Source organism: Diplotaxodon limnothrissa, linkage group LG4 (assembly GCF_057381915.1).
Source record: "Diplotaxodon limnothrissa isolate DT_005_m linkage group LG4, D_limnothrissa_male_GT1.1, whole genome shotgun sequence".
In the NCBI taxonomy this organism is placed as follows: Eukaryota; Metazoa; Chordata; class Actinopteri; order Cichliformes; family Cichlidae; genus Diplotaxodon; species Diplotaxodon limnothrissa.
Genome location: NC_140599.1, coordinates 1,595,616 through 1,619,456, shown reverse-complemented (window position 1 = coordinate 1,619,456; position 23,841 = coordinate 1,595,616). Strand labels below are relative to the sequence as shown.

Below are 23,841 nucleotides of genomic sequence, written 5' to 3'. Positions count from 1 at the left end.
CCATTTAGGGTTCTGGGTTTTAAGGGGATGTGTTGATGGGATATTTTGTCTATGCGCTTGATATTGCATGAACCAGCTTATATAAAGTCATCAGTATAACTAATGACCAGCGATCATTTGTTTTGGCTTCTTTATCTTTACATACACACGAGTGACTTCATGTCATCACTGTACCTGTTTGGTTGCTGCGTCTGACAGATTACGGAGTGTCCACAGACAGTTCTGGATCAGACGCTGGCTAGACCCTGTAAGATGCTGCCCCAAAGCCTGCATGCCTCCTGAGCACACATGTGAACATATGGTTACAGAACATGTAGCATGTTGCGCTAAGCCCACAGTATATTCAGCAGTAGTTACATACCAGCTTCGACTATAGCTGGTTTGTTGCTGGGGCAGACAGACAGCACTTTAAGGACACGGCTTGTCGTCCAAAGCAGCTTCTCATAGTTGTAGTTTCTCATGATGAAAACCAAACACTCTGGACCCCCATTGGCTAGAATAATCAGCTGACAAGAAACAGGAAGTAGGAAGTGTTGATTAGGTATTAAAGAAAATAAGTAGACCAATAGTCTCCTTTCCAGCTCCAGGGTCCTCTTCTCACCTTGCTTTCCTGGTTTCCGTAGGACAGGAGTTGCAGACAATCTGTAGTAATGGCTAAAAACTTTGGGTTGCTCTTTTTCAATAAGGGAACTATTCTCTGCAGGCCATCAGCAAGACGCACAGCCATCTTTGCTCCCTCTTGATGCAGCAGCAGGTTGTGAAGAGTGGTAATTCCGTAAAATAGGACTGATTCTACTGGTGAACTGCACAATGAAAAATGGAAAAGGATAGAGATCCCATAAAATTAATAGATTTCAAGGCACATTAGACAGTTTATGACCTTAACTGACTTCTATCAGACACAGATAACTCATTCAAAAGAAATCCCTGAGACTTGAGTTCAAGACTTTTTTTCCAGTGTCCATGACTTGATAGCAGCACCACTCCCTTCATGAAGCATCTGCTATTGGTGAATTCTGCAACAGCAAAAACGATGGTAGAATACCACTTTTGGATGAAAATGCAAAATAAGGTAGTGCCCCGAAAAACTCTGTGCGTAAAGGTGCTCAGATGTGTTAATATGGCTGCTGAGTATCAGGCCTTGTTTCTAGAAGCTTCTAGAAATTAACTGATGATGTTCTTTAGGTGCCACACTTGCATGTTCTAACTTTATAGTACATGCATATAAAAACAGCCCTGATGGCTACTTTGATATCTGTTTTTATACTGTTGAATGTAAATATCTAAATCCACCAAGACTTCAGAACCATCAGCAGCACAAAGTATGTGTCACGGAGGACCCAAGAGCAAACAGAGGTGAGGACACAAAACCGGACTTAACAGAAGGCGAGCCTTTATTTAGGGCCGAAAACTTAAGGAACAAGGCAGCAAAGCAACTGAGGGAAAACCTGAACATAGACTGGGAAAACTATGGCTAAACAAAGTACAAACTAGGACTAGTTAAGGCTGGGGAACTATGACAAGGGGTAGGGGAGATAACACAGACGACGCGACACAGACTGTAAGAAACACAGAGACTAAATACACATGAGGGATGATCAGGGGAAGTGGCCACACATGGGAACGCAGCTGACACACATGAACTTAACGACAGGACAGGAGGAGTGAGCTGAATACACAGACAGTGAATGCAGGCCTTCAAAGTAAAACAAGAAACATGAGACATGAACCGGGGAGACGTAGTACAGGGGGAGGTGACATAACTGACAGCATGAACTTGACAGTACAAGACACACAGACATAAACACACGAAGGGCAAGGGAGACGTAATGCAAGGGTAACATAATTACAAAAAGGGCTGGACTACCTTAAAGAACCTAAGCAAACAATAAACATCAAAATAGGTTAAGCATAACACACTGGGTCACACGACCCAGGACCATGACACCACCCCCCCACCAAGGGCTGGCTCCAGACAGCCCAAACCAAAAGAAACAGACCACCGAGCCCGGGCGGGCGGCGGGGGACCAGGACGGAGGGACCAGAACAAGAGAAAAAAAAAAGCCAACAGAAAACACTGGAGCACGTGACAATAGGCCAGACATAGTTCAGGGGGTCGGCCCGGAGGGCGGCAACACACCAGCCCACAGTTTACGAGTTCAGGCGGCCGACCCGGGGGTTGGCAACCCAACAGGCCACGCCATCTCCCATCAGGAGGCCGTCCATGTGAGAGGCAGTGGCAGTGCGGTTCGGGAGGCCGACCCGGAGCCCGCGGGCACAAGAGTTCAAGGGTCATACGGTCGGGGGGCCGACCAGGCGGGCGCCACAGGTGACAGAGCCGGTCAGGAGGCCAGCCGTGTGGGTGGCAACGGCGGCGGCGAAGGGGACGGCGGAGCAGCTCAGGGGGCCGACCGCGCGGAAGGCAGCGGTGGCTCTCCAGTGTCAGGCGCACTGGCCGAGGCCCGGTGGGCACAGGACCAGTCGAGGCAGGACCAGACGACGGCGAAGCAGGAGCTGACGCAGAGGTTGGACCAGGCGACGGCGAAGCAGGAGCTGAAGCTGGACCAGGCGAAGCAGGAGCAGAAGCCGGATCAGGCGAAGCAGAAGCAGAAGCCAAAGCCGGATCAGGCGAAGCAGAAGCAGAAGATGGCTGGATGGGCGGCTCGGGCCCCCCAGCAGACGTGGCATGGTGCTGGACGGGCTCCTCGGGCCCTCCAGCTGACGTGGCATGAGGCTGGTGCGGTTCTCCTGAACCCCCAGCTGACAAGGAAGGTTGCTGGACGGGCTCCTCGGGCCCTCCAGCTGACGTGGCTTGAGGCCGGATGGGCTCCTCGGGCCCTCCAGCCGACGTGGCGTGAGGCCGGATGGGCTCCTCGGGCCCTCCAGCTGACGTGGCATGGGGCTGGTGCGGTTCTCCTGAACCCCCAGCTGACGTGGCAGGAAGCAGCGGAGTCGCTGCGGGGTGCCGGCCTGGAAGCTGAGCAGGTAGCCGGGCTGAAGCCTGTGGCGAAACAGACCGCTGGGACATAACTCCACGCTCTGAGAGGGCAGGTGAAGAACTGTCCTTAGCACCCGCAATCTTCAAACAGGGGTCAAGAAAGTGAACGCTTTTAATGTTCACAGTACCGGCGTTAGACTCTGAGAACACGATGTCTCCTGAGTCAACAGTCTTAGAATCTTTAAACTCAGAGTTCATTGTCTCAGGCTTGATGTGAGAAAACTTGGTCACATGGACGACATTCACATGGCTGCTAGTGGAAATATTGCCTAGGGGTACGTTTCCAGTGTCAAGATCAGTAACACATACAATGTTATTCGTCATGTCACAGAAAACCAAAGTAGACTGCACTTCAATCTCAGCCTTGGGAACATTAGCTTCATGGGGTGTGGCTGAGGGAGCAACACCTGAAACAGAACCTTGTCCTTTTAAGCCATTAACGTGGCTTCTGCTGCCCTTGGCTGCCCTCGCTGTGGAGCTAAACACAGTTTCTTCTGACTCATAACATGACTTCGACAGAGTGTCGCTCAGGGAAAAAGTCAGGTCAGCTAACACAGTTTGCTCATCTCTCACAGCATCCAGAACACAGTCCAGGTTATCCATAGACCCTCTAGCATGAGTCATGACTGTCTCAGGCCGAGCATGTTCAGACACACAATACACCTTCTTGGCTAACGTGCCCATGTACTCACTGTTTATCAGTTCACCACCTGGTCTCAGGTCCTGGACTGAATTATTCCTGGCAGAGGTGGAAACAGGTGCCCTGCCCTCACGGAATGGAGGAGGGTTAATTACTGGGTCTAAGTTCCCATGCCTAGAATTCACAGTGGCGTCCTCACCAACTAGAGTGGGTTCATGGTCACAATTCTCAGACGCATTCAACTGGGAGTCAAAAGGCTCAGTTATATAAGCCACACAGGAAACAGTCTCTGGTTTCTCTAAATCATTAACATGGTATCGAATTTCCTTATCTGCTCCCTCAGAACAGGTAGACACAGCCCTGCCATCCTCGCTACATGACACTGGCAGGGTTTCTGTTGGCGCTTGTACGGCCACATGAAGAGCTTCTACATCAAAATTCCTGGAAACCCCACTTAATGGTTCACGCTCAGTGTTGCTCACATTTCCAGCAACAAGAATGCCCCCAGACTCATCATCAGTGATTGAGTGGTGGTTAACACAGGTCACACATGGAAACGCTAAACATTCATGTTGAGACACTCTACAACCCTTGGGGGGCCTCTCTAGCTGTTTAATTTCAGTCTTGCTGCTCGTAGTATTACTATCAGCTGGTCCATTTACAGTCTCTTTAGTCTTGGCCGGTAAAACAGATGTTTGCACGGACTCTGGCTCTTTGATACGATCGCCTCTCTTATGGCTGAGCCCGCAAGGCAGCAGTTCAGTAGTGGGCATAATCTCGCCCATGGAAAAGACACGTGGAGCAAAAGCACAGTCACTCACCTCCATTTCGGAAGGGGCACGAGATGAAACGAGACCCTCCCCAACCTCCAGCTGCCGAGCGGCGCCACGGTGACGTCGCCGTCGCCTCTTCCCTGAAGGCGACGCGGTGACGGAAGCTCCGGTTGCAGGGGAAGTGAAAGGGGGCAGGCCCTGGCAGCTCCGCGGGCCCCCAAGAGCCAGGCGCATTCCCCGAAAGACTTGCTCATAGTCGGGGGTCAGCCACGGCTTCCACCGGAGCTTCTCCTCCAGCTCCGCGAGAACCACCTGCTCCCGTTCAGCAATGTCCTGGGCAGTGATTTGTGGGGACATCTCCTCAGAGCCGAAAATCACTGCTGACACGGACTCGGAGGCGACTTCGGCCAGCGGTTCCAGCCCAGGCGACTGCTCTGACGACACCCCGGACTCTGGCTGCGCTGACGTGCGGCGGCGACGATGGCGCCGCTTCCTCCTAGCAGCGACTGTTGACACAACATCGATAGCTGTGACGGCTGGCTCCTCATCCTCCGACCACATCCGTGCCAGAAAGGAGGCTGGAGAAGCGAAGTCCGAACGAAACGGCGAGGGTGAGCGGCTCGTGTACGAAGGAATGGATGGTAGCGACCCCAGGTTGCGCCCGAGTCTCAGTGAGCCAACCTTAATCACCCCGGAGCCGCAAGATGGTGGAGGCGGTGATGGGGAAGTTGCGTGACAGCGGAATGGTGGTGACGCAGCCCGTGCGCTGGGCGCCTGCTCCTGAGGATGGGGTTGGAGGATGGTGCGGAGGTAACCAGAAATCAGGGGGGGTAGCGCCTCCCATAGCCAGGGGAACACGGTTACGCTCACCCGCAATGGGTGAAGCAACTCCTCCGTATCCTCCTCCCCGGAACGCTGCATCCACTGACAGCATAGCGCTTCCACTGCCTGAACGACCTCCCTTCTCTGTGTCGCTGGGTCCATACTGGTCGCGTCGTACTGTCACGGACCGCCGGGGCAGACCGTGTGGAGTGAGTGGAGGACCCAAGAGCAAACAGAGGTGAGGACACAAAACCGGACTTAACAGAAGGCAAGCCTTTATTTAGGGCCGAAAACTTAAGGAACAAGGCAGCAAAGCAACTGAGGGAAAACCTGAACATAGACTGGGAAAACTATGGCTAAACAAAGTACAAACTAGGACTAGTTAAGGCTGGGGAACTATGACAAGGGGTAGGGGAGATAACACAGACGACGCGACACAGACTGTAAGAAACACAGAGACTAAATACACATGAGGGATGATCAGGGGAAGTGGCCACACATGGGAACGCAGCTGACACACATGAACTTAACGACAGGACAGGAGGGGTGAAACTGAATACACAGACAGTGAATGCAGGCCTTCAAAGTAAAACAAGAAACATGAGACATGAACCGGGGAGACGTAGTACAGGGGGAGGTGACATAACTGACAGCATGAACTTGACAGTACAAGACACACAGACATAAACACACGAAGGGCAAGGGAGACGTAATGCAAGGGTAACATAATTACAAAAAGGGCTGGACTACCTTAAAGAACCTAAGCAAACAATAAACATCAAAATAGGTTAAGCATAACACACTGGGTCACACGACCCAGGACCATGACAGTATGGCCGCTTTGCTCAAGCAGACGTTTTTGCAGTTGCTAGTCTGAAATTAATTTAATTGGACAAAAAGGGTCCAACAACACGGGGTAATAATGTGGAAAAAAGCTTCGGCAATGAGGCAAAACCAGTTAGTAATAGTTGCAGAATACATTGGTAACAATATGATAACCTGCTAGCAATAAAAAGGTAATATCTGTGCATTAGACTTTTCTTTTCTTTGTTTTTTTGTAAGAAGGCTTTAAATGGTAATAGCCTCATAATAATGAGGTTACATTTGCTGATGTTTTAGCATAATAATAAAGTGATTAAATTAATCCTAACTTAGGTTTCCAGCATTCTGCTTTGCTTAAAATCAATGATGTAAATATTGTGTTTATTGTTCAGGCTTGTTAAATGCAATTATGTATGTTTGGCAGTTTCTGGGTAATAAGCAGGAGTCAGCGCTGCAAAATGCAAAACTGCCTGCTTCTATTCAATAACACATTAATAACATATTAAAGCAAACTTTAAAAGTGTGTAATTATTACTTTATTATTATTATTATTATTATTTCTATTTAATACAATCATTGATCAAAGAAAGGTTCAAGAAATGTGATGATGACCTGGAAACACTCGTGCAAAACACCTAAAAAAATATGTTGTTAATGCTAAAAATGTAATAAACATGTGTAAAAGATGAATCAAAAGTTAGCTTGAAAATAATGCATGCTATTTTATCGTGGATCACAATACTGTCCAAAATATCTAAAATAGTTTTTGAAAAACTTATATAATACATATGAATAGGTCAGATTTGCATGGGAAAGAATGGAGCGAGGGTAATGTTGGTTGAGTTTGTATTAAAAGGCAGAAGTAAAGAGGACATAGAAAGGAAATCTGCATGTTGATAGCATTGATGCACCAAGCAGGGCTCTCTCTGTCAAGCTCTTTTTCATTTTCTCTTCTTTAAATTCAATTTTCTTTCATTTTCTGTACAAATTAAGCTCCCACATCAATTATGAGTGTGAAATATCCTCTTCTGTTAAGCCTGAGTGTATGGAATTATTTAGCAGCCCTTCCTGAAGGTTGGAATAGTTCCCATAATCAGTACTGCTAGCCTGTTAGCAACATCTGCTACAATTGTCTGTTGATAAACTTTGTTAAGCTCCTTGTTCCACTGGGTATGTTGGTAAAGAGGATATGGGCTACAGGGTATCTATATCAAGGAGGCAACATGCAGTAAACACTCACATATAAAAATGTAAAGAAGGTGGAGAAAATCTTAAGCATATAAGTACTCTAAGGACTTTTAAATAAGTACTATCCCTTTAACCCCTGGAAACAATTTTTCGTAAACTTTATATTATTCATGAATGCACTTCATTATTAAAGTGTATATATACTTACTTCTGCCGTTTGTATCTGCAATCTTATTCTTACTACCCAGGGCTTGTGACCCTAAGTAAAACAGGGCACTTCCACACTCAGCTCTCTCTTCATTTCCACAGAGCGATACAGAGGTCCATCACTGCTGATGCCACAACAACTCATTTGTCGGTCTCCCGCTTCACTTGCACCTTGCACGTAAACAAGAACCCGAGATACTTGAATTCCTTCGTTTGGGGCAGCAACTCATTTCTGCCTTGACGTTAGCACTCTACCCTTTTTCGCCTGAGAATCTTGGCATCCGACTTGGAACAATTGTTTCTCATTCCCGCTGTATTACACTCAGCAGCAAAATGCCCCATTGCAAGCTGGAGGTCTCCAACTGATGATGCCAAACCACAGGAATTGGTGGTTCCGCCCCTACTTGGTGTTGGCTCTCTCTGTGGTGTGGTATTATTTCCTGTTCCTGTTCCACTGGCCAAAAGTTTTTTTGTGTAGCTTATCTATTTTTTTCCTTTTATAATAACTCATTTCATGGAATAATCTTCTACACCCTGCTGAATCATAATACTAACTTTGTCTTTAGGGATTTGCTACAAAAACTTAGCTCATAGTGAAATCACTAGCAGCATGTGTTCTTCCCCTGTTCCTCCCATGCTTATTTTAAAGACCTCATAGTGCCATAACACTCCAATAGAGCACTTTGCTCTCAGACTGCTGTTCACTTGTGGTTCCTAGCATATTTACTGTAAATATCGAATGGGAGGCAGAGCCTTCAGCTTCAGAGTCCCTCTTCTGCCGAACCAGCTTCCAGTTTGGATTTGGAAGACAGGGACCCTTTCTTCTTTTATGATTAGGCTTAAAACTATCATTTTTGATAAAGCATATAGTTTAGGAGCAGATCAGTGGACCGTGAATCACCGTTAATTTTGGTGCAATAGGTTTAAGCTGCTGTGAGCTTTCCATGATGCACCGAGTGTTGTTTTTCACTTTGTATTTATACACCACTCTGTATTTAATGCTTAATACTTAATTATAATTAATCTCTGACTCTCCTCAACAGTCAGAGCTTTAATCTGCCTTCTTCCAATTACCCTGAACCGGTAGCGGCAGATGGCTGCCCCTCCCTAAACCTGGTTCAGCTAGAGGTGACTGTTGTTGTGAATGGGTGGAATGGGTCCAACGTATTGCCTAAATGGAGACCAAGCTCTCACTGCGGTTGCACAGTGACTGATCTTCCCATAACCATAGCCACGTTAAGGTGGATAATGTTAAACTGAATATTTAACTTGAGCAGATATTTCTGCTGTCTAGCTAAATGTAATTAAATGAAAACCACTCAAATGAATCTAGCAATTATATTTCAATAGTTTCATAAAAGACACAAACCTCAGTCTTTCAAATGACAGTACAGTACAGGACCTGGCTGTGTGTGGACTTTGTCAGCCTTTCAAACATCTAGACGTCTGATTTCTGCCAGAAAACTTTACTTGTATTTCTACAGAAAGGACGGTCTAGTACAATTAACATTGTTGTCCGAACGTGTGCATGCCTGCTCTACCTTTGTTCTCAAGTCCACATTACTGTTCCAAGTTCACTTACTTCCTGTTTTATTTTGTTAGACCTTTGTCTCTTGTGCTTTTTATTTAATTTTACATCCCAGTTAGGTACAAATGTCCTCTCCTGTTGCCCTCATCAGTTTGTTTATTTATTCCCTCAGTTTGTCTGAGTTCTTTGCTCTGGCCTCCCCCATTCCTCATGCATGTGTGTGTCTGAGCTTTGTTTTTCCTTAGTTTTTTCTTTCCTTGCTCCTGGCTGTCCCATATTTTGTACGGTGTTGGGGTTTAGCATTGATGTTGCCTTTTTCTTAACTATTTTCTGTTTAGAGACAAATAGACTGTTAGATTTGTATTGTTGATTGTCATTTATGCTTAGAAATATTTACTTATATATGCTTAGAGTTTTGTAATTAGTTGTAGATTGGTAGAGGTTTTGATCCTTGATAGTCTGCAAACTTTGTGTGTATTAGACAGCACTTTGGGAGCATGAGAGGTCATACCGTGTCTTATTGTTTTATGGTAGGATTAACGTAGCTACGTCTGTTCTAGTCTAAGTGCTCTTTGTTTAGATGAACTGCAGGACTTCCTCACCGTGTTATCTAGGATGAACCATCTAGGGTGAGGGGGAGGCTACCCTCTTCCTGACCAAGGATGTTTAACCCTTTGATCAGCAACACACACACACACACACGCATACACACAGGCAAGGTACTCTTTGTTTGTATGTAGACGTCGTATGTTAATGAACCTATGCATATTCATGTAACCTCAATAAAAGGGCAGTGTTACAGGAGGACGGACGAGACCAACTGGAGTCAAGCGGTTGTCCGGTTCTCTCCCGTGCACGAGTAACATGAAGAACTTTGCCTATTTGTGTCTTGCTTAGCAGTGTAATTATATTGTCTTAACGTTCCAGCGAATAGGTTTATGCTACAAACCTAACATTAATTGGTCCTTCGAGAGCCGGAGCCCTGGAATCGCATTCACCGAGGGGGGGAGAGGCACGCTGAAAGACTGACGTCAGCCAGGAAGTTCCTGTGGATTCGCGGTCTGTCTTTTCTCCTCGATGAATGACGGTCGGCGGGATTCGGGCTGATATTACACTCTAAGCAACGCCAAGTAAGTTTAAAGAGGCCGACTCTATAACCGTGTCGTTGTGCAGTCTCCGCCACTGTGTGAGGCGTTGAGAAGAGGCCGACTCTATAACCGTGTCGTTGTGCAGTCTCCGCCACTGTGTGAGGCGTTGAGAAGTTCGCTACTTTGTGTAGCGATACCCGGGTTCCTTGCTACTTTGTGGAGCAAGAGGTTCCTCGCTACTTTGTGTGGCTAGAGGTGAGTTCTCCGCCGCTTTGTGGGGCGTTGAGAAGTTCCGCGGGGTCCAGACTGTGCTGGACGATAGGCCTATTTTGTGTTGTTTTTGTTGTCGTTGTCATTGTTGTCATCGTTGTTGTTGTGTGTGAGTGTGTGCGGAGCAGAACATGTGGTCTGTGACACCGACTGTTGTTGTTATCATGGGTTTCTAAGCAACCAAGAGTGAGTCGGAGGGAGACAGACGTTTGTGCTGGACTTTGCTCCTGGCAGCACAAAGTATTTATGTAAAAAAGAGAGAGAGCGACGGCTCCACAGCTGCGCGGGTTCACGCGAGCGCGGTCACGCGGGTTTCACGCGGACCTGAGCCGTGCGGTTAATCGCAGGCTTAAAAATGGAAGAGATTAAAATGTTAGAAGTTTTCAGAAAACACACCAGCCTTGAAGAGCGTGTGGAGAAGGCCAGCCCACATCAGCAGCTATGCTCTGGTGGGTGGCTGTCCCCCCACCCCTTGCTGACACAAAACGTTAACTCTTCAGCCTGTGTGCCAGACCATAGACGTAATTGAGGTGGATAGTTGTTAAAAGTCATCTACATTACGCTTGTGATTGCTTAAATTCAGTACGATGACATGTGAGGTGAAGTGATATAGGTAAATATTTAAACTAATGAAGTGCATAGAGGCACTTGACCTGTGTGGAAGACTTTCGTCTTATTATGAGCCATTGTTGAGATATAGAGCACATCTGTGAAAACAACTAATATGCTCAACCCTGTATGAAACATCTAAAAGTACATGATGGAGAAGCTGAGTTGAATATGAAAGTGTAAGACTTTGCCGCTGTGGGCAGAGCATGCGACTACTGTGTGATGTTGCGTTGCAGTTTTTTTTTTTTTCTTCTGAGCTGATGAGCAGGCTACACATTATCAGATCGAGAGCTGTCTGAGAACTACTCTAAGAGAGGGAAACAGCGCTATGATAACTGTGATAACTGGAGTGTGCAACGTTTCCATGAGCAGTTTTCCTGCATCTTGACTTGTGTGTAGAGTGTTCATAACATCAGCATCATGTTTTTGATTATTTGTTTGTTGGGTTGAAAAATAGTTAAATAAACTGGTGATCATATTTATGGATCATCATGGTATCATCAGCCATGTGATTTATTTTTGCAGATGACAAAGTGAGTGTGAATGTGTCTGACATCACAGTGTTTTTGTGCACTGTGCAAGAGTAATTGCCTTTGATTGTGAGTGACAGCGGTGATTTTGCAGGTCACCAGCTATTGTAAATAAAAAAAATTAAAAAAAAGAGTGAATAAGAGGGAGAATTTATATTGTAGAAAAAAATAATCATAGGAAAAAGGTTTTGTGTTGATCAACCAAAAAAAAAAAAAAACAACTATGATTTCATTTTCTGCTTTTAAGAAAGGACTGTTCACAAAAACACAGAGCGAGAGAGAGAGAGAGATATGTGTTGATTAAGCAGTGATGATAATAATGAAATGTCTTAGTTGTCACTTTCAGGTGAAAAGCAGACCTGAATCAATTTTCCACATGCAGCGGTCGGAAGAAAGTTATAGTTTAACATCATTGGAAACATGCAGGCCAAGTTTCTGGCTGACTTATTTACAGTGCCATGTGTTTCTCAACCTCACAAGCGAGCTCACTCCTCCCTGAAGATAAGGAATGCAGCTCCATGATAAAGAGACAGCAGCAAGTCCTGAGCACAAAAAGTCCCAGCAAAGCAGCAGCAATGTGGATAAACAGCAGCAGAAGAAAGCAAACCCATCTTCCTGTCTGATTGGATGAATTCCACGGAGGGGCGAGCAAGATGGCGGTGGCAGCATGTTGAAATGCTCAAAAAGGACTGAGTGACTCGGGCAAGCCACATGCAGCTAGCATGCTGGCTAGCGACATGAAAGAAATGGACCCTTCATGATGCGTTCAACGTGCCAGCGCTGTGGTGGGAAAGGCTCCATCATAAACACGCCCTGCGCCCTGCGCCGAGGTTCAGGCCAAGAAGAAGAAGACGATGACTTCCAAGCCCAAGAAGGTCAGCCTCAGCGTGGGCGAGCTGATTGTGAAAGCCGTGGCCGCTTCCAAGGAGCGCAACGGCCTGTCCGTGGCCGCCCTCAAGAAGGCTCTGGCTGCCGGAGGCTACGATGTGGACAAGAACAAGGCCCGTGTCAAGACCGCCATCAAGAGTCTGGTGGCGAAGGGCACTCTGGTGCAGACCAAGGGCACCGGGGCCTCCGGATCCTTCAAGATGAACAGGGTTACTGAGACCAAAGCTAAGACGCCCGCCGCGGCCAAAGCCAAGAAACCGGCAGCAGCTGCTAAGAAGTCGCCCAGGAAGGCAGCAGCAGCAGCACTTCAGCCACTAGCACGAAGTCAACCGCATCAGAGGACAATAGTGAGAGTGGCTGTGACTTCACTGTGCATGTGAAGAAAACGTTTGAGGAGAACTGAACAGTTGGAGTTTGACATTTGCCACCTGTGGAGTAAAATGGCAAGAAGAGACAGTGGGACACAGGACAAAGCTGAAGGAGAACTGCCGGCTGTTGGACTGTTGAAGTGGGAGAGGACAACAGAGTGAGAAGACTAGGTGAGAACACATAGGAATTATTTAATGTGGGAAATCAAAATTTGGGTTAGCAAACCTGGGGAAAAGAAAACTGACTGCTTAAGTTGGAAAATTGAGACGGAGTCTGAAACATTGCGAAAATAGAAACATATACAAAATCACACACACACAAGCAGAACATGCATTAACCCTACTAACAATTCCAAACACAAAATGACTCATGAAGACTCATAGCACATTAGTTAAGAAATGATTAAATAATAGCAGAGAAGTGTGTAGGAAAGGCAGCTTTAAGAACATGCTCTGCTGGAGATGCAGCTCCACAGACATGCATTAGACCTGCCTAATAACACAAACACATGTAATGAAAATTAGCTTGTTATCTTTCATCAGTGTTACAATAGTGTCAATTTAGCAGACACTTGTTATCAAATGCTGAATTTATCCTAAAGAAAAAAAATTGACTCTCCAAGTTGCAGGACAACAATTTAACTTTTGTGAGAAAAAAGATCCTGGTTTGACCAACCAGTGATCAGACAATAAATTTAGTTGTTAAAATGGTAAATTGGGAGAAGCTTCCTGCTTGATTGAGGCAGCACATGTAATTTACTGTATGAGGGAAATTGTCTTTTGTGATACTATTTTGAACATGCTTTTCTGTCGTCCTGTCAACTTAGTGGGTTAATAGCTGATATGCAAATTAGTTGATTGGTTTTAGATTAATGAAAGGTGACTGAATTCTAGTATGAGTGAATGAGATGTGTTGGAGTTGTTGTGTGTTGAGTAGAGACTCTAAAACACTGAGTTTCCTGCTTTGATGTGCGAGTGAATCCTGTATTTAGATACACAACTCTGAATACGTCAGAACAGACTGTTTTGTGAAGTGCATGACAGCATGTCACATGTTTTATGATGAAGGGAAAAGGAAAATTGAATAAAATAGATCTGTGGCCTAAATGAGTGAAGAGCACAGACCTGGTAATTAAACTCATAGCTAATAAGACATTAGGATTATGTTGTGTGTTGTGCAGCTGATGGTTGATTTGGAGTGAATCTAGCTGATGATTTTTCTTTTGTTGTGAAGTTGAGCCTGCCGATTAGTATGATGGTATGATAAACCATGCTAATGGTATGATTTACCCTCCTGAGATGAGGAGCTTGTGTCATGACTTAACAAGGCCTTTTTATTTTGATACTTTCACAGTGCACTGAAAGTTTTGTTTGATAATCTCTGTTCTTTAAGCAGATCTGCACGTCGGGAATTAAAAGCGCTACACGTCGTCGAGAAAATTGTGCCAAGTGAGTTCTCCACATTTAAATGGACTCTGGAGAAAGCCACTTATTTGGGACAATTATTAAATGACAGTCCCAGTCCAAAAGGATTCAGCGATGTAATCCAAACTAAAGTTCTTCTTTTTCTTTTTGAAATGACGTCATTTTGCTGAGAGTGGAAACTAAATGCGACGATAGGTTCCACTATCAGCAAAGAAAGAAAGAATGAATGCATGAATGAGTGAGTGAAAGGAAAACAAACTGACTGACTGGTAAAAGCTGACAAAAGCTGACAAGACTTTACTGATGTAACACGACTGTGTGAAGTTGACCCCCGCCTGGCAGGGGTGCAGATGAGTCTGTGTGTGCTTCCCTTTACAGGAGCAGAAAGATGACAGCAACACTCGAGGTTGCGTGATGATTTAACATTTTAAATGCCATTTTCTGTGTCTGTGAATTTACTATGTGTGCGTCATTCACTAGCTTGTGTGCTCACAGAGATATCTGTGACAAAGTATGCATACGCCTGCGCAAGCGCTAACATTTGCATTTTCGTTTTTACAGCATTATGGTTCTTCATGTGTTTGATCATGTGATTTATAGGAATACTGGCTAATGTTTCTCTACTACGAGATTTCTGGGTTTATGTGTGAAGAAAACTGTAGTTACAGGCTATATGTTGATGGAGAAATTAATATAGTTTGAGACATACTGTGATGAGACCAGTGTTACTGTTTCCACAGCGAGTGTTAACTTAATGGTGTTTTATGGCACCTCTAGAATCCGTTGACCTGTGTCTGACCTCCGTCTGACCACAGTCAATGTGTATTGCTAATGTTTGTTTCTTTGAGAATGCTGTGGTAGATTCAGCTGAAGCGGACAAGTGACATGGGTAAAACAAATAAGAGATTACGGTATTTATGGAATAGTTTATTATGGGCTCATTTGCTGGCCACTTTTGAACCCATAATAATAATATATGAGTGGAGTGACTTTGCTTAAGAGAAGTCACTGATTACATTAATGTTAACAGAGTACATGGGATAATCCATGTCTGAGGTGAATTAGGGTAATAGTTGTAGTTACTGATTTGAGAAAACCTGCACATGACACTTGTCTTGCTGATGTTGAATGCTTATTACTCTTATGATACAATTGTTTACAGGTATGAAGTTTGATTTCACTTCCAGATTTTGCTTTCCAGGCCGTGATGGTGTGTATGCAGGCTCCTGGGAGAGCCAGGTGTTAAGCAAACTTAATATGCAACACACGCTAACATCTTTTATTGCAGGGTTACGGAGCTACTCCAGAGGAGATGCCCTGATGTTGCCTGGGACATGATCTAGCTAATCTTTTTCTTTAAGACAGGGATCCAGGTTTGGTGAGTTGACGCATGGGAATGTCCATGCGTCAAGAGGTGGAGTGCAAGGATTAACATTAAACAATGTTTACTATTATTGTTGCAGTGATTTGTGTGATTAGCCGTTTTATTTACAAATATTAAACCTATGCAAGTGGTGCATCCATGTTCAGATGAGGCTTTGATGGCCTATAAGTGAAGTTCACTGAACTAAAGAATGTGGTTTGATGATTGTTGACATGCTCTCCAAATAGAAGTTTTTCTTCTTAGCAAGGAAATACAGGTGCAGCAGTAATCTCCTGAGAAATCTTCAGAGGCCCAGTGAGAAGCGTGAACCATTCCAGGCATAGCCGACAGCCAGGCAGTGGTTGAGGTCAAAGGTCAAGCTGGTTGGGGCCCATCATGAGATCAGACCTTGGAGCCACAGCAAGGACCATGAAACTGCCTGCAAAATAGAGGAGAGGATCGTCCACAAGATGGGAGCTGAGGCCAGGAGAGAGGCTTCAGGAGGATCAGAGATCATCTTCAGCACAGCAGACATCACACAGAGAGCTGTGCTACTGAGCTTCCAGGAGATTTTAAATAAAATGAAAGATTCAATATTGACGCTGAGGAAGACAACTAAGGTGTACGACGTGCTCTGCCTTAAACCTTCAGCAGCGTTGGAACATGAAAACTCGTGGGATGAGGGGAGCGTGCCAAGCTCCATCGACAGCGCAGAAGGAGTTCGGGGATGACATCATGATTCTATGAAAGCACAGGAACCAGAAGCTATGGTGGTGATGACAGCAGTTTCCTATGAACATCACCTAATGCTGTGCCACTATACTGTGCATACGATGACACTCTGAAGGCTGCTGGGATCATAACAGCAGTAAGACAACTGAACCCTGCACCCTTTCCACAGAGGTGTTTCTCTGCAGAGCGTGGACAATTAAGGAGTCATAAATATCCCCCTCACAAGACGAAGGTCTGAAGTCAGGTGATGGGGGCTGGTAAGAGGCCATAAAACTAGAGTGCTGAGAGGTCTGCAGCTTGGAAATAGCTGAGACCCATGTTGACGAACAACAAAACCAACTGGTATGTTTGAATGTCTATTCTACATACATTTGGACTCTGGTCCTATGGACAGTGATGGAAACAACTGGAAGAGACATTCATGACGCCCTGCAGAGCTTAAACCACTCTGCAGAGAGACATGTGATGTGCACACCCGGAGGAAGCACCACCAAGCTGAGATGTTTTTGAAAATGTTACTTTTTTAGTTTCACTATTAAATTAACAATTTCTTTGGTTGCTCGTAAGATGTAGTTTGCCATGAGATGAGCTCAATGAATGGGGTAACTGCTAATACATTTATTAAACTGTGTACCTTTTCAGTAATTTAGGGTGATTTGACATATGCTGAGTATAAAAAGGTTTGCATTGAAACTGTCAGACATGAGGTATTCATACCTGGGAACTTTTTAAGCATAAAGGTCAAAAAGGGGGGAAATGTTAGATTTGTATTGTTGATTGTCATTTATGCTTAGAAATATTTACTTATATATGCTTAGAGTTTTGTAATTAGTTGTAGATTGGTAGAGGTTTTGATCCTTGATAGTCTGCAAACTTTGTGTGTATTAGACAGCACTTTGGGAGCATGAGAGGTCATACCGTGTCTTATTGTTTTATGGTAGGATTAACGTAGCTACGTCTGTTCTAGTCTAAGTGCTCTTTGTTTAGATGAACTGCAGGACTTCCTCACCGTGTTATCTAGGATGAACCATCTAGGGTGAGGGGGAGGCTACCCTCTTCCTGACCAAGGATGTTTAACCCTTTGATCAGCAACACACACATACACACACGCATACACACAGGCAAGGTACTCTTTGTTTGTATGTAGACGTCGTATGTTAATGAACCTATGCATATTCATGTAACCTCAATAAAAGGGCAGTGTTACAGGAGGACGGACGAGACCAACTGGAGTCAAGCGGTTGTCCGGTTCTCTCCCGTGCACGAGTAACATGAAGAACTTTGCCTATTTGTGTCTTGCTTAGCAGTGTAATTATATTGTCTTAACGTTCCAGCGAATAGGTTTATGCTACAAACCTAACATAGACAATCAGTGAAAAGTGTAAAAGAAAGTTGGTGGTTGCATTCTTAGTAAGTGCTGTATTCAAAATGACCAGCAGTTTGTTTGGGGTTTTTTTTACATCTTGGACTGGACATTAATAAGTCAAAGATTCATATTTAGAGCATTTGTAATGGCCTTCCTCTGTGTTTTGCTTTTCAGTATGTAAGTATTTTAAGTTGCCATATGCTTGCCTTATTTATAATTGTACAAATTGTTATTTTTTATTTGTATCAATTATAGTACTAGAAATGTTCATTATTATTTCATCTTTATGTACTTCATTTCATGAACGTCATTCCCAGCCATTTTTTCTGCAAAGCCCTTAAAACATATTTCAAGCACTGAAATGTTCAATACTTTAAAGTCCTGCTTGCAACAGATGTACAAGGTTTAGATTCAAGGTAACGTTGCCAAACCACGTTGACAATGAGCATAATCACTACGTCCAGATAACAGGACACAATTTGCCAGATTCTGCTACCAAGTATAGCAAAGCCTCTGGTGTATAGAAGGCAGTTTGGCATAATGTTTTAGCCTAAGTGCTGACAAGGCAAAATCATTGAACATAATTCTAATAACAACAATCTAAGTATTTGTACCTTAGCATTCGGACCAGTGCTGGTATCCCTCCAGCCTTGAATATGGCCAGCAGTCCCTCCCTCTGGTGCGATAGGCTGTGAAGCACACTGGCTGTGCAACGTGCCGTCTCCATGTCAGTTGTTGTCGTCATGGCACACACCACGGATGCCACCATGGCTGGAGACTGCACCAGCACGCGGAGACTGGCCTCCTTACGGGTTAGCTGGTTGACAATCATGGCCGCCTTGTTCACGACAACCTAGAAAATAAAGAAGCTAGCCATCTAAAAAAACACTGTTTCCTTGGTGTTCAACAAGCTAATCCTTAGTAATTGATTGTGTGAGCTCTGTACCGGATCCTCGTCTCCCAACAACTTGGTGAGTTCTGGCACTGCCCTGGTGGCCAGTTCAGCATCATCTTGGTAGTTTATCAGGTGGACGAGAGCTGTCTTTAGCAGCCGAGAAGGTTCAGCCAGTCGTTGCACATTGCTCTGCTGTGAGGGATCTGACTGGACAGGCATGGCTGCCTCCCCTTCTACCAGAGTCTCTGGAAACATGGCAGCCCTGACCCGCTGAGCCCGGGTAAGAGAGTACTGAGCTTCTAAATCTGTTGGAGGGAGATGGCAACAAGAGTTATGGTACAGTGTGTGTAAACTGCAAATCTCATAAACCCATATGCCATCAGTAGAAGAATTTAAAAAAGCAAATCAAATGCTCAAGCTACAACATTTTATTTCAGGAAAAACATGAGCTCATTTTGAACTTGGTGACAAGAACACATCTCAAAGAAGTTGGCACAGGCACAACAGAAGGCTGGAAAATACTGGCAACCGCCTGTGTTACCCCTTACCCTTCTAGCAGACGTGCCTGTGGTATCAATCAACTTATCGCATTTACAGGATTTTAAAAAAGAGTTTAACGCAGGACCTCCTTGCTCTTCAAAAACTTTTCTATGGTCAGACGAATCAAAAATTGTAATTATTTTATGGAAAAGATCCTCTGGACTAAAGAAGAGAAGGTCCATCAGCAATCAGTTCAAAGTCTGCCTCCATTGTGGTAAGGGGTTGCATTAGTGTATATGCAATTACCAGTTTGTTTGGAAAGGCACCATCGATGCTCAAAGGTATATATAAAATTATTATATTATATATATTATTATATTATTTAAAGGTATATATAAATTTTAGAACACCATATGCTTTCATCAAGACATATTAGAGCAGGACAATGCTAAACCACATACTGGACTAAATGGCAACTGGACTGATTTTTGTATAGTGCTTTTCTACTTTCCTGGAGCACTCGAAGAGCAATTCACCACATTCACCCATGAAAACCCATTCACACAAGCACTTCCTTCTATGCTTTTAAGTGCTCACTAACTACTGGTGACCAAGATGGTGGCGCGTGAACAACGTGAGGCTCAGTGTCTCTCCAGAATCTGCTATTTAGCGGTTTTTTATCTACTTTTCATCAGATTATTCATCCAGAATTGCTGACCTACAGCAGACAAGAGCTTCTGGACATCTGGACTCATAACTCCAACAGTTTTATCGCCGATCTCTGACTCATCCCAGAGATCTCCAGAACACCGGAGGCTGCCCACTCTCCCCGGCCGGGTGGAAGTGCACACAGACGGCACCGAGATCGTAAACAAAGGCGAGGTAGGCGCGGAGGGCTACGGGCTAAGCTAAAGCTAACACCACACCGGCTGCCTTTACCCAGTATTTTCCTCACCAACATCCGTTCTCTGGCAAACAAAATGGATGAGATACGGCTCTCCATCACTAACAACAGACGGATTATGGACTCAAATGTCATGTTTTTCACTGAAACATGGTTGAACAACAGCTGCCCGGACAATGCTATCGAGTTAGCAGGACGCCACACACACCGAGCCGACCGGCTAGCAGATGACTCCGGCAAGACCAGAGGTGGAGGTTTGTGCATTTATATTAACAATGCTTGGTGCATGAACTCCACTACTACCGAGAGTCACTGCTCACCTAATGCGGAGTTTTTAATGGTCAAATGCAGACCTTATTACCTCCCCAGAGAACTCACTTCTATCATACTCACTGCCGTGTATATCCCCCCCGACGCTAATGCTAGGTTGGCCATGAAAGAACTTTCTGCAGCCATTAACAAACACCAGAATAAACACCCCGAGGCTGCTTTTATTGTTGCTGGCGACTTCAACCACACCAACTTAAAGACAGTCCTCTCCAGATTCCACCAACATGTCTCCTGCCACACCAGAGGGGACAAGACTTTAGACCATGTTTATTCCAACCTGGCTGGAGCCTACAAAGCCACACCCCTCCCCCACATTGGACAATCGGACCATCTCTCCCTGTTCCTCACACCTAGGTATAGGGCTTCGGAGCGTGATGTCACGGGGGTGGGCGTGGAAAGGATTTTGGCCCGATCCGCCATTTTGGGGGTCTAGCGCAAGTGAAAAGGGAGCGAAGTCACACACAACACCGGCAAGAGAATAAGGTTGAAAATGGTTTATCTTTTCATTCTTTCCCAACCTGGAAGCAACATGAGGCAGCTCGTGTATTGATGTTACCAAACGAAGGCGTCTAGCCTGGATAGCAGCTGTGAGACGAGCTGATATCCAGTTCTCTTCCATCTCCAGATATCTGTTGGTGCTCCAGACATTTTCATTCTGGTAAGTTCTAAATATGTTCATATCTCTCTTTATAGCCTATTAGTTTTATTTTCGATGCGCTCTGAGGTCATAGCAAATTAGAACAAACATCCTACTGAGTGATTTTGCAGAACTACCTTCTATCTATACAGATGCTAATTATTTGGCATTATTGCAGCAAACCAGCCTATGAAATGGATGAAACATCGTGACTGGGTTCCAGTGCTACACAAGGGACCTTGTTCTGGCTCCTTAAGAGTCACCACTCATGTTATGTAGTGTTATACAAGTTCATGCAATCTTTATTCGTTTCTGGCACACTGTTCATTTTATTTTGACATTCTACCGGAAGTGCTACTTCTCATTACTTCCTGTCTAACGGGAGAAGGACAGTTTGCTACTCCTGTGCCTGCCTATGCTACCTCTTAAGCCAGCACAGTCTTTTTACCATTCATCCATTCATGTATTTCGACAAAGCCATGCTATGCATCCAATCAAATAAATCCACCAGAAAGGAACAACGGTGTGGTTTTTCTACATGGGATGATGGTTGTCTGTCTGCCTAGTTAAGTGCGAGGGCAGAACAGACCTGCTGCAAACATACCACCATGCCAATCAGATTACTTCTTCCATGTGAGGGTGAAGAGGTGACCCTTCTGGATAAGATGGTGAAATATGAAATATGATATATATGATAAGATGGTGAAGGTTTGCTGCCGTTTTGGTGAACAGTGTGATAATAAAACCAGGGAAGAATGAAACCTGCTCCTGTTAAATATTCTTAAGTCTTGTGCTGTTAAAATTGCTGTATTTTTTCAAAAGATACAGTAAATAATGTTAGTAGTGGGTGATGTCATGTAAACACTCATGATTTTGTGTAAACATTTTGTCATTTGTAAACTATAAATGACATGGATTCTACATTGTAACTGATGTGATGTTCTATAAGGTGGTTTCAATAAAAAAAAAAAAAGAGGCAAAAATTAGTTTGTTTCTTTATTCAACTTTTGAACAGTGGGACTCAGTCAGTATATATTCAGTAAATGCAAATTATTTACATGACAGTGCACTACAGGCATAAATCTAGACCCCTAGATAAAACATTATGGGTCATTCCCACAACCCACAGCTTTACTGTGTTCTAGCAAAGTATCCAATAGCAGTGACAACTCCTCCAAAGTAGCAGGTGGGATTTTTCTGTTTTGAGGACCCCATCCTTTTACCTGTCACTACAGATGGTCTGTTTATGTTTTGATCAAGAGCAGAAGAGCAGCGACATGGCTGCAGGTCTCTGCGACTCCGGCCATACAGGTGCAGTGGGCGGCTTCAACCTTCCCTGTGATGCTCACAGTGACCCATGGCTGCAATGCTGGTTCATTCAGTCTTTGAGAGTGCAGGACCTGAAACACACACAGACAAAGTTCATTTAAAGACAAGAACTAATGAGCCAAGGCCGACGTAAATGTGTTTTATCTACTTTATCATAAATGTAACAAAGTGTTTAGAAAGTTAGCACATACATGTAATTTTTCATTTTTTTATGTGTCCATCTATAGAACGCTGCATGTTATATTCTAAATCTGCCTGTTCTCTGTCAGAAACCTGCCTGCAGAAAATGAACCTAAAGGATGTAATGCAAGGATGTCATCACTTTAGAGATGGAGAAAGCATAAAGTGACAATTATGAATCACTTAATATGATAAGGAGATTCTGCAGGTCATTGATCAATATATAAAATTAAAATAAAATGTATTTTTAGTGACACAAGATACAAACATGGAAGCAAGATGTATAATAAGGATTATTTATAATAAACATTAATAAATTAGTGCAATTTCTTTAACCAGAAAGAATAACAATCCTTCAGGACAGTGTCACAACAGTGCACTGAACTCATTATGTTATCCACCTAACAGCCTCCACATGTTCTCACTGTCATTTCCCCTCATGAATGAATTTATGCTGCACTAATCTGAATGTTTGCAGGGAAATCAAACGCATTTCACTCGCAGTACTCAAGCTGACTTACCTTTGCTTGAATGACGACTTGTACGCGCTGACTCCACAGACAAGGTACGAGAATATGTCAGGCTACGTCAATAGCGGTCTTCAGGGTTTCTACTCCACGGCCTTATTTCATACGGGTCCACATTTCCAATGCACGCTATTTTCTGCAAGTACCGCTGCTTCGCCTCTGAATGAAATCGGTCTCTATACAGTTCATTCTCTTTTGAGCTGCTTTTAAGCATCTTTCTTGTAGTCGTCGTTCCAACACAGTGTGTTTGGTTTGATTCGTAGACCCCAAAAATGGCGCTGCGCTCCCATAATGCATTGCGGTGTGACGTCAACTCCAAAGCCCTATTCACCACTCATCCAACGTGTGAAACCTGCTGTGAGGACAATTAAAGTGTGGCCAGAGGGGACAGACGCAGTGCTCCAGGACAGATTTAAAAACACAGACTGGAATATGTTCACCCACACAGACCTGGACCAGTACGCCTCATCTGTACTGGAGTACATCTCCGAAACCACAGACAGTGTCACCACCCAGAAACGGATCCATGTACCCCAACCAGAAGCCTTGGATGAACCGGGATGTTCGTCTCCTCCTGAAGGCCCGCAACATTGCCTTTAGGTCAGGAGATGCACACGCCTACAGTACAGCCAAAGCTAAGCTAAAGAAGGGCATCAAAAAAGCCAAACACATTACAAAAAGAAGGTAGAAGAACACTTCTCCAACTCCAACCCCCGACGCATGTGGCAAGGACTCCAGACCATCACAGACTACAGGACCACCAAACCCTCCCCCGCATCCTCTGATGTCTCCTTCCTCAACGAGCTCAACAACTTTTATGCTCGTTTTGAGCGAGGGAACCCCACAACCACAACCAAAGCAGACGTGACGCCACACCACCAACCTCTGACTCTCTCCCCCACCGATGTAGGAGCGGTGCTGAGCAGGATCAATGTCCACAAG

At 44.6% G+C, this 23,841-nt stretch overlaps 1 protein-coding gene and 1 pseudogene across 1 annotated transcript in view; one reads left to right on the top strand and one right to left on the bottom strand.

Moving 5' to 3' along the window:
* Positions 1-23,841, bottom strand: part of LOC146632982 (junction plakoglobin a-like) — a 127,564-nt gene that overhangs the window by 33,417 nt on the left and 70,306 nt on the right. Inside the window, exons 5-9 of the mRNA XM_085351256.1 lie at positions 18,564-18,817; positions 18,232-18,470; positions 602-803; positions 362-506; positions 175-278 (exon numbers count right to left, since the gene is read on the bottom strand). Of these exons, the coding sequence (XP_085207382.1) occupies positions 175-278; positions 362-506; positions 602-803; positions 18,232-18,470; positions 18,564-18,817 (944 nt within the window). The remainder of the gene's footprint in view (positions 1-174; positions 279-361; positions 507-601; positions 804-18,231; positions 18,471-18,563; positions 18,818-23,841) is intronic.
* LOC146632983 (histone H1-like) lies at positions 11,716-13,375 on the top strand (annotated as a pseudogene).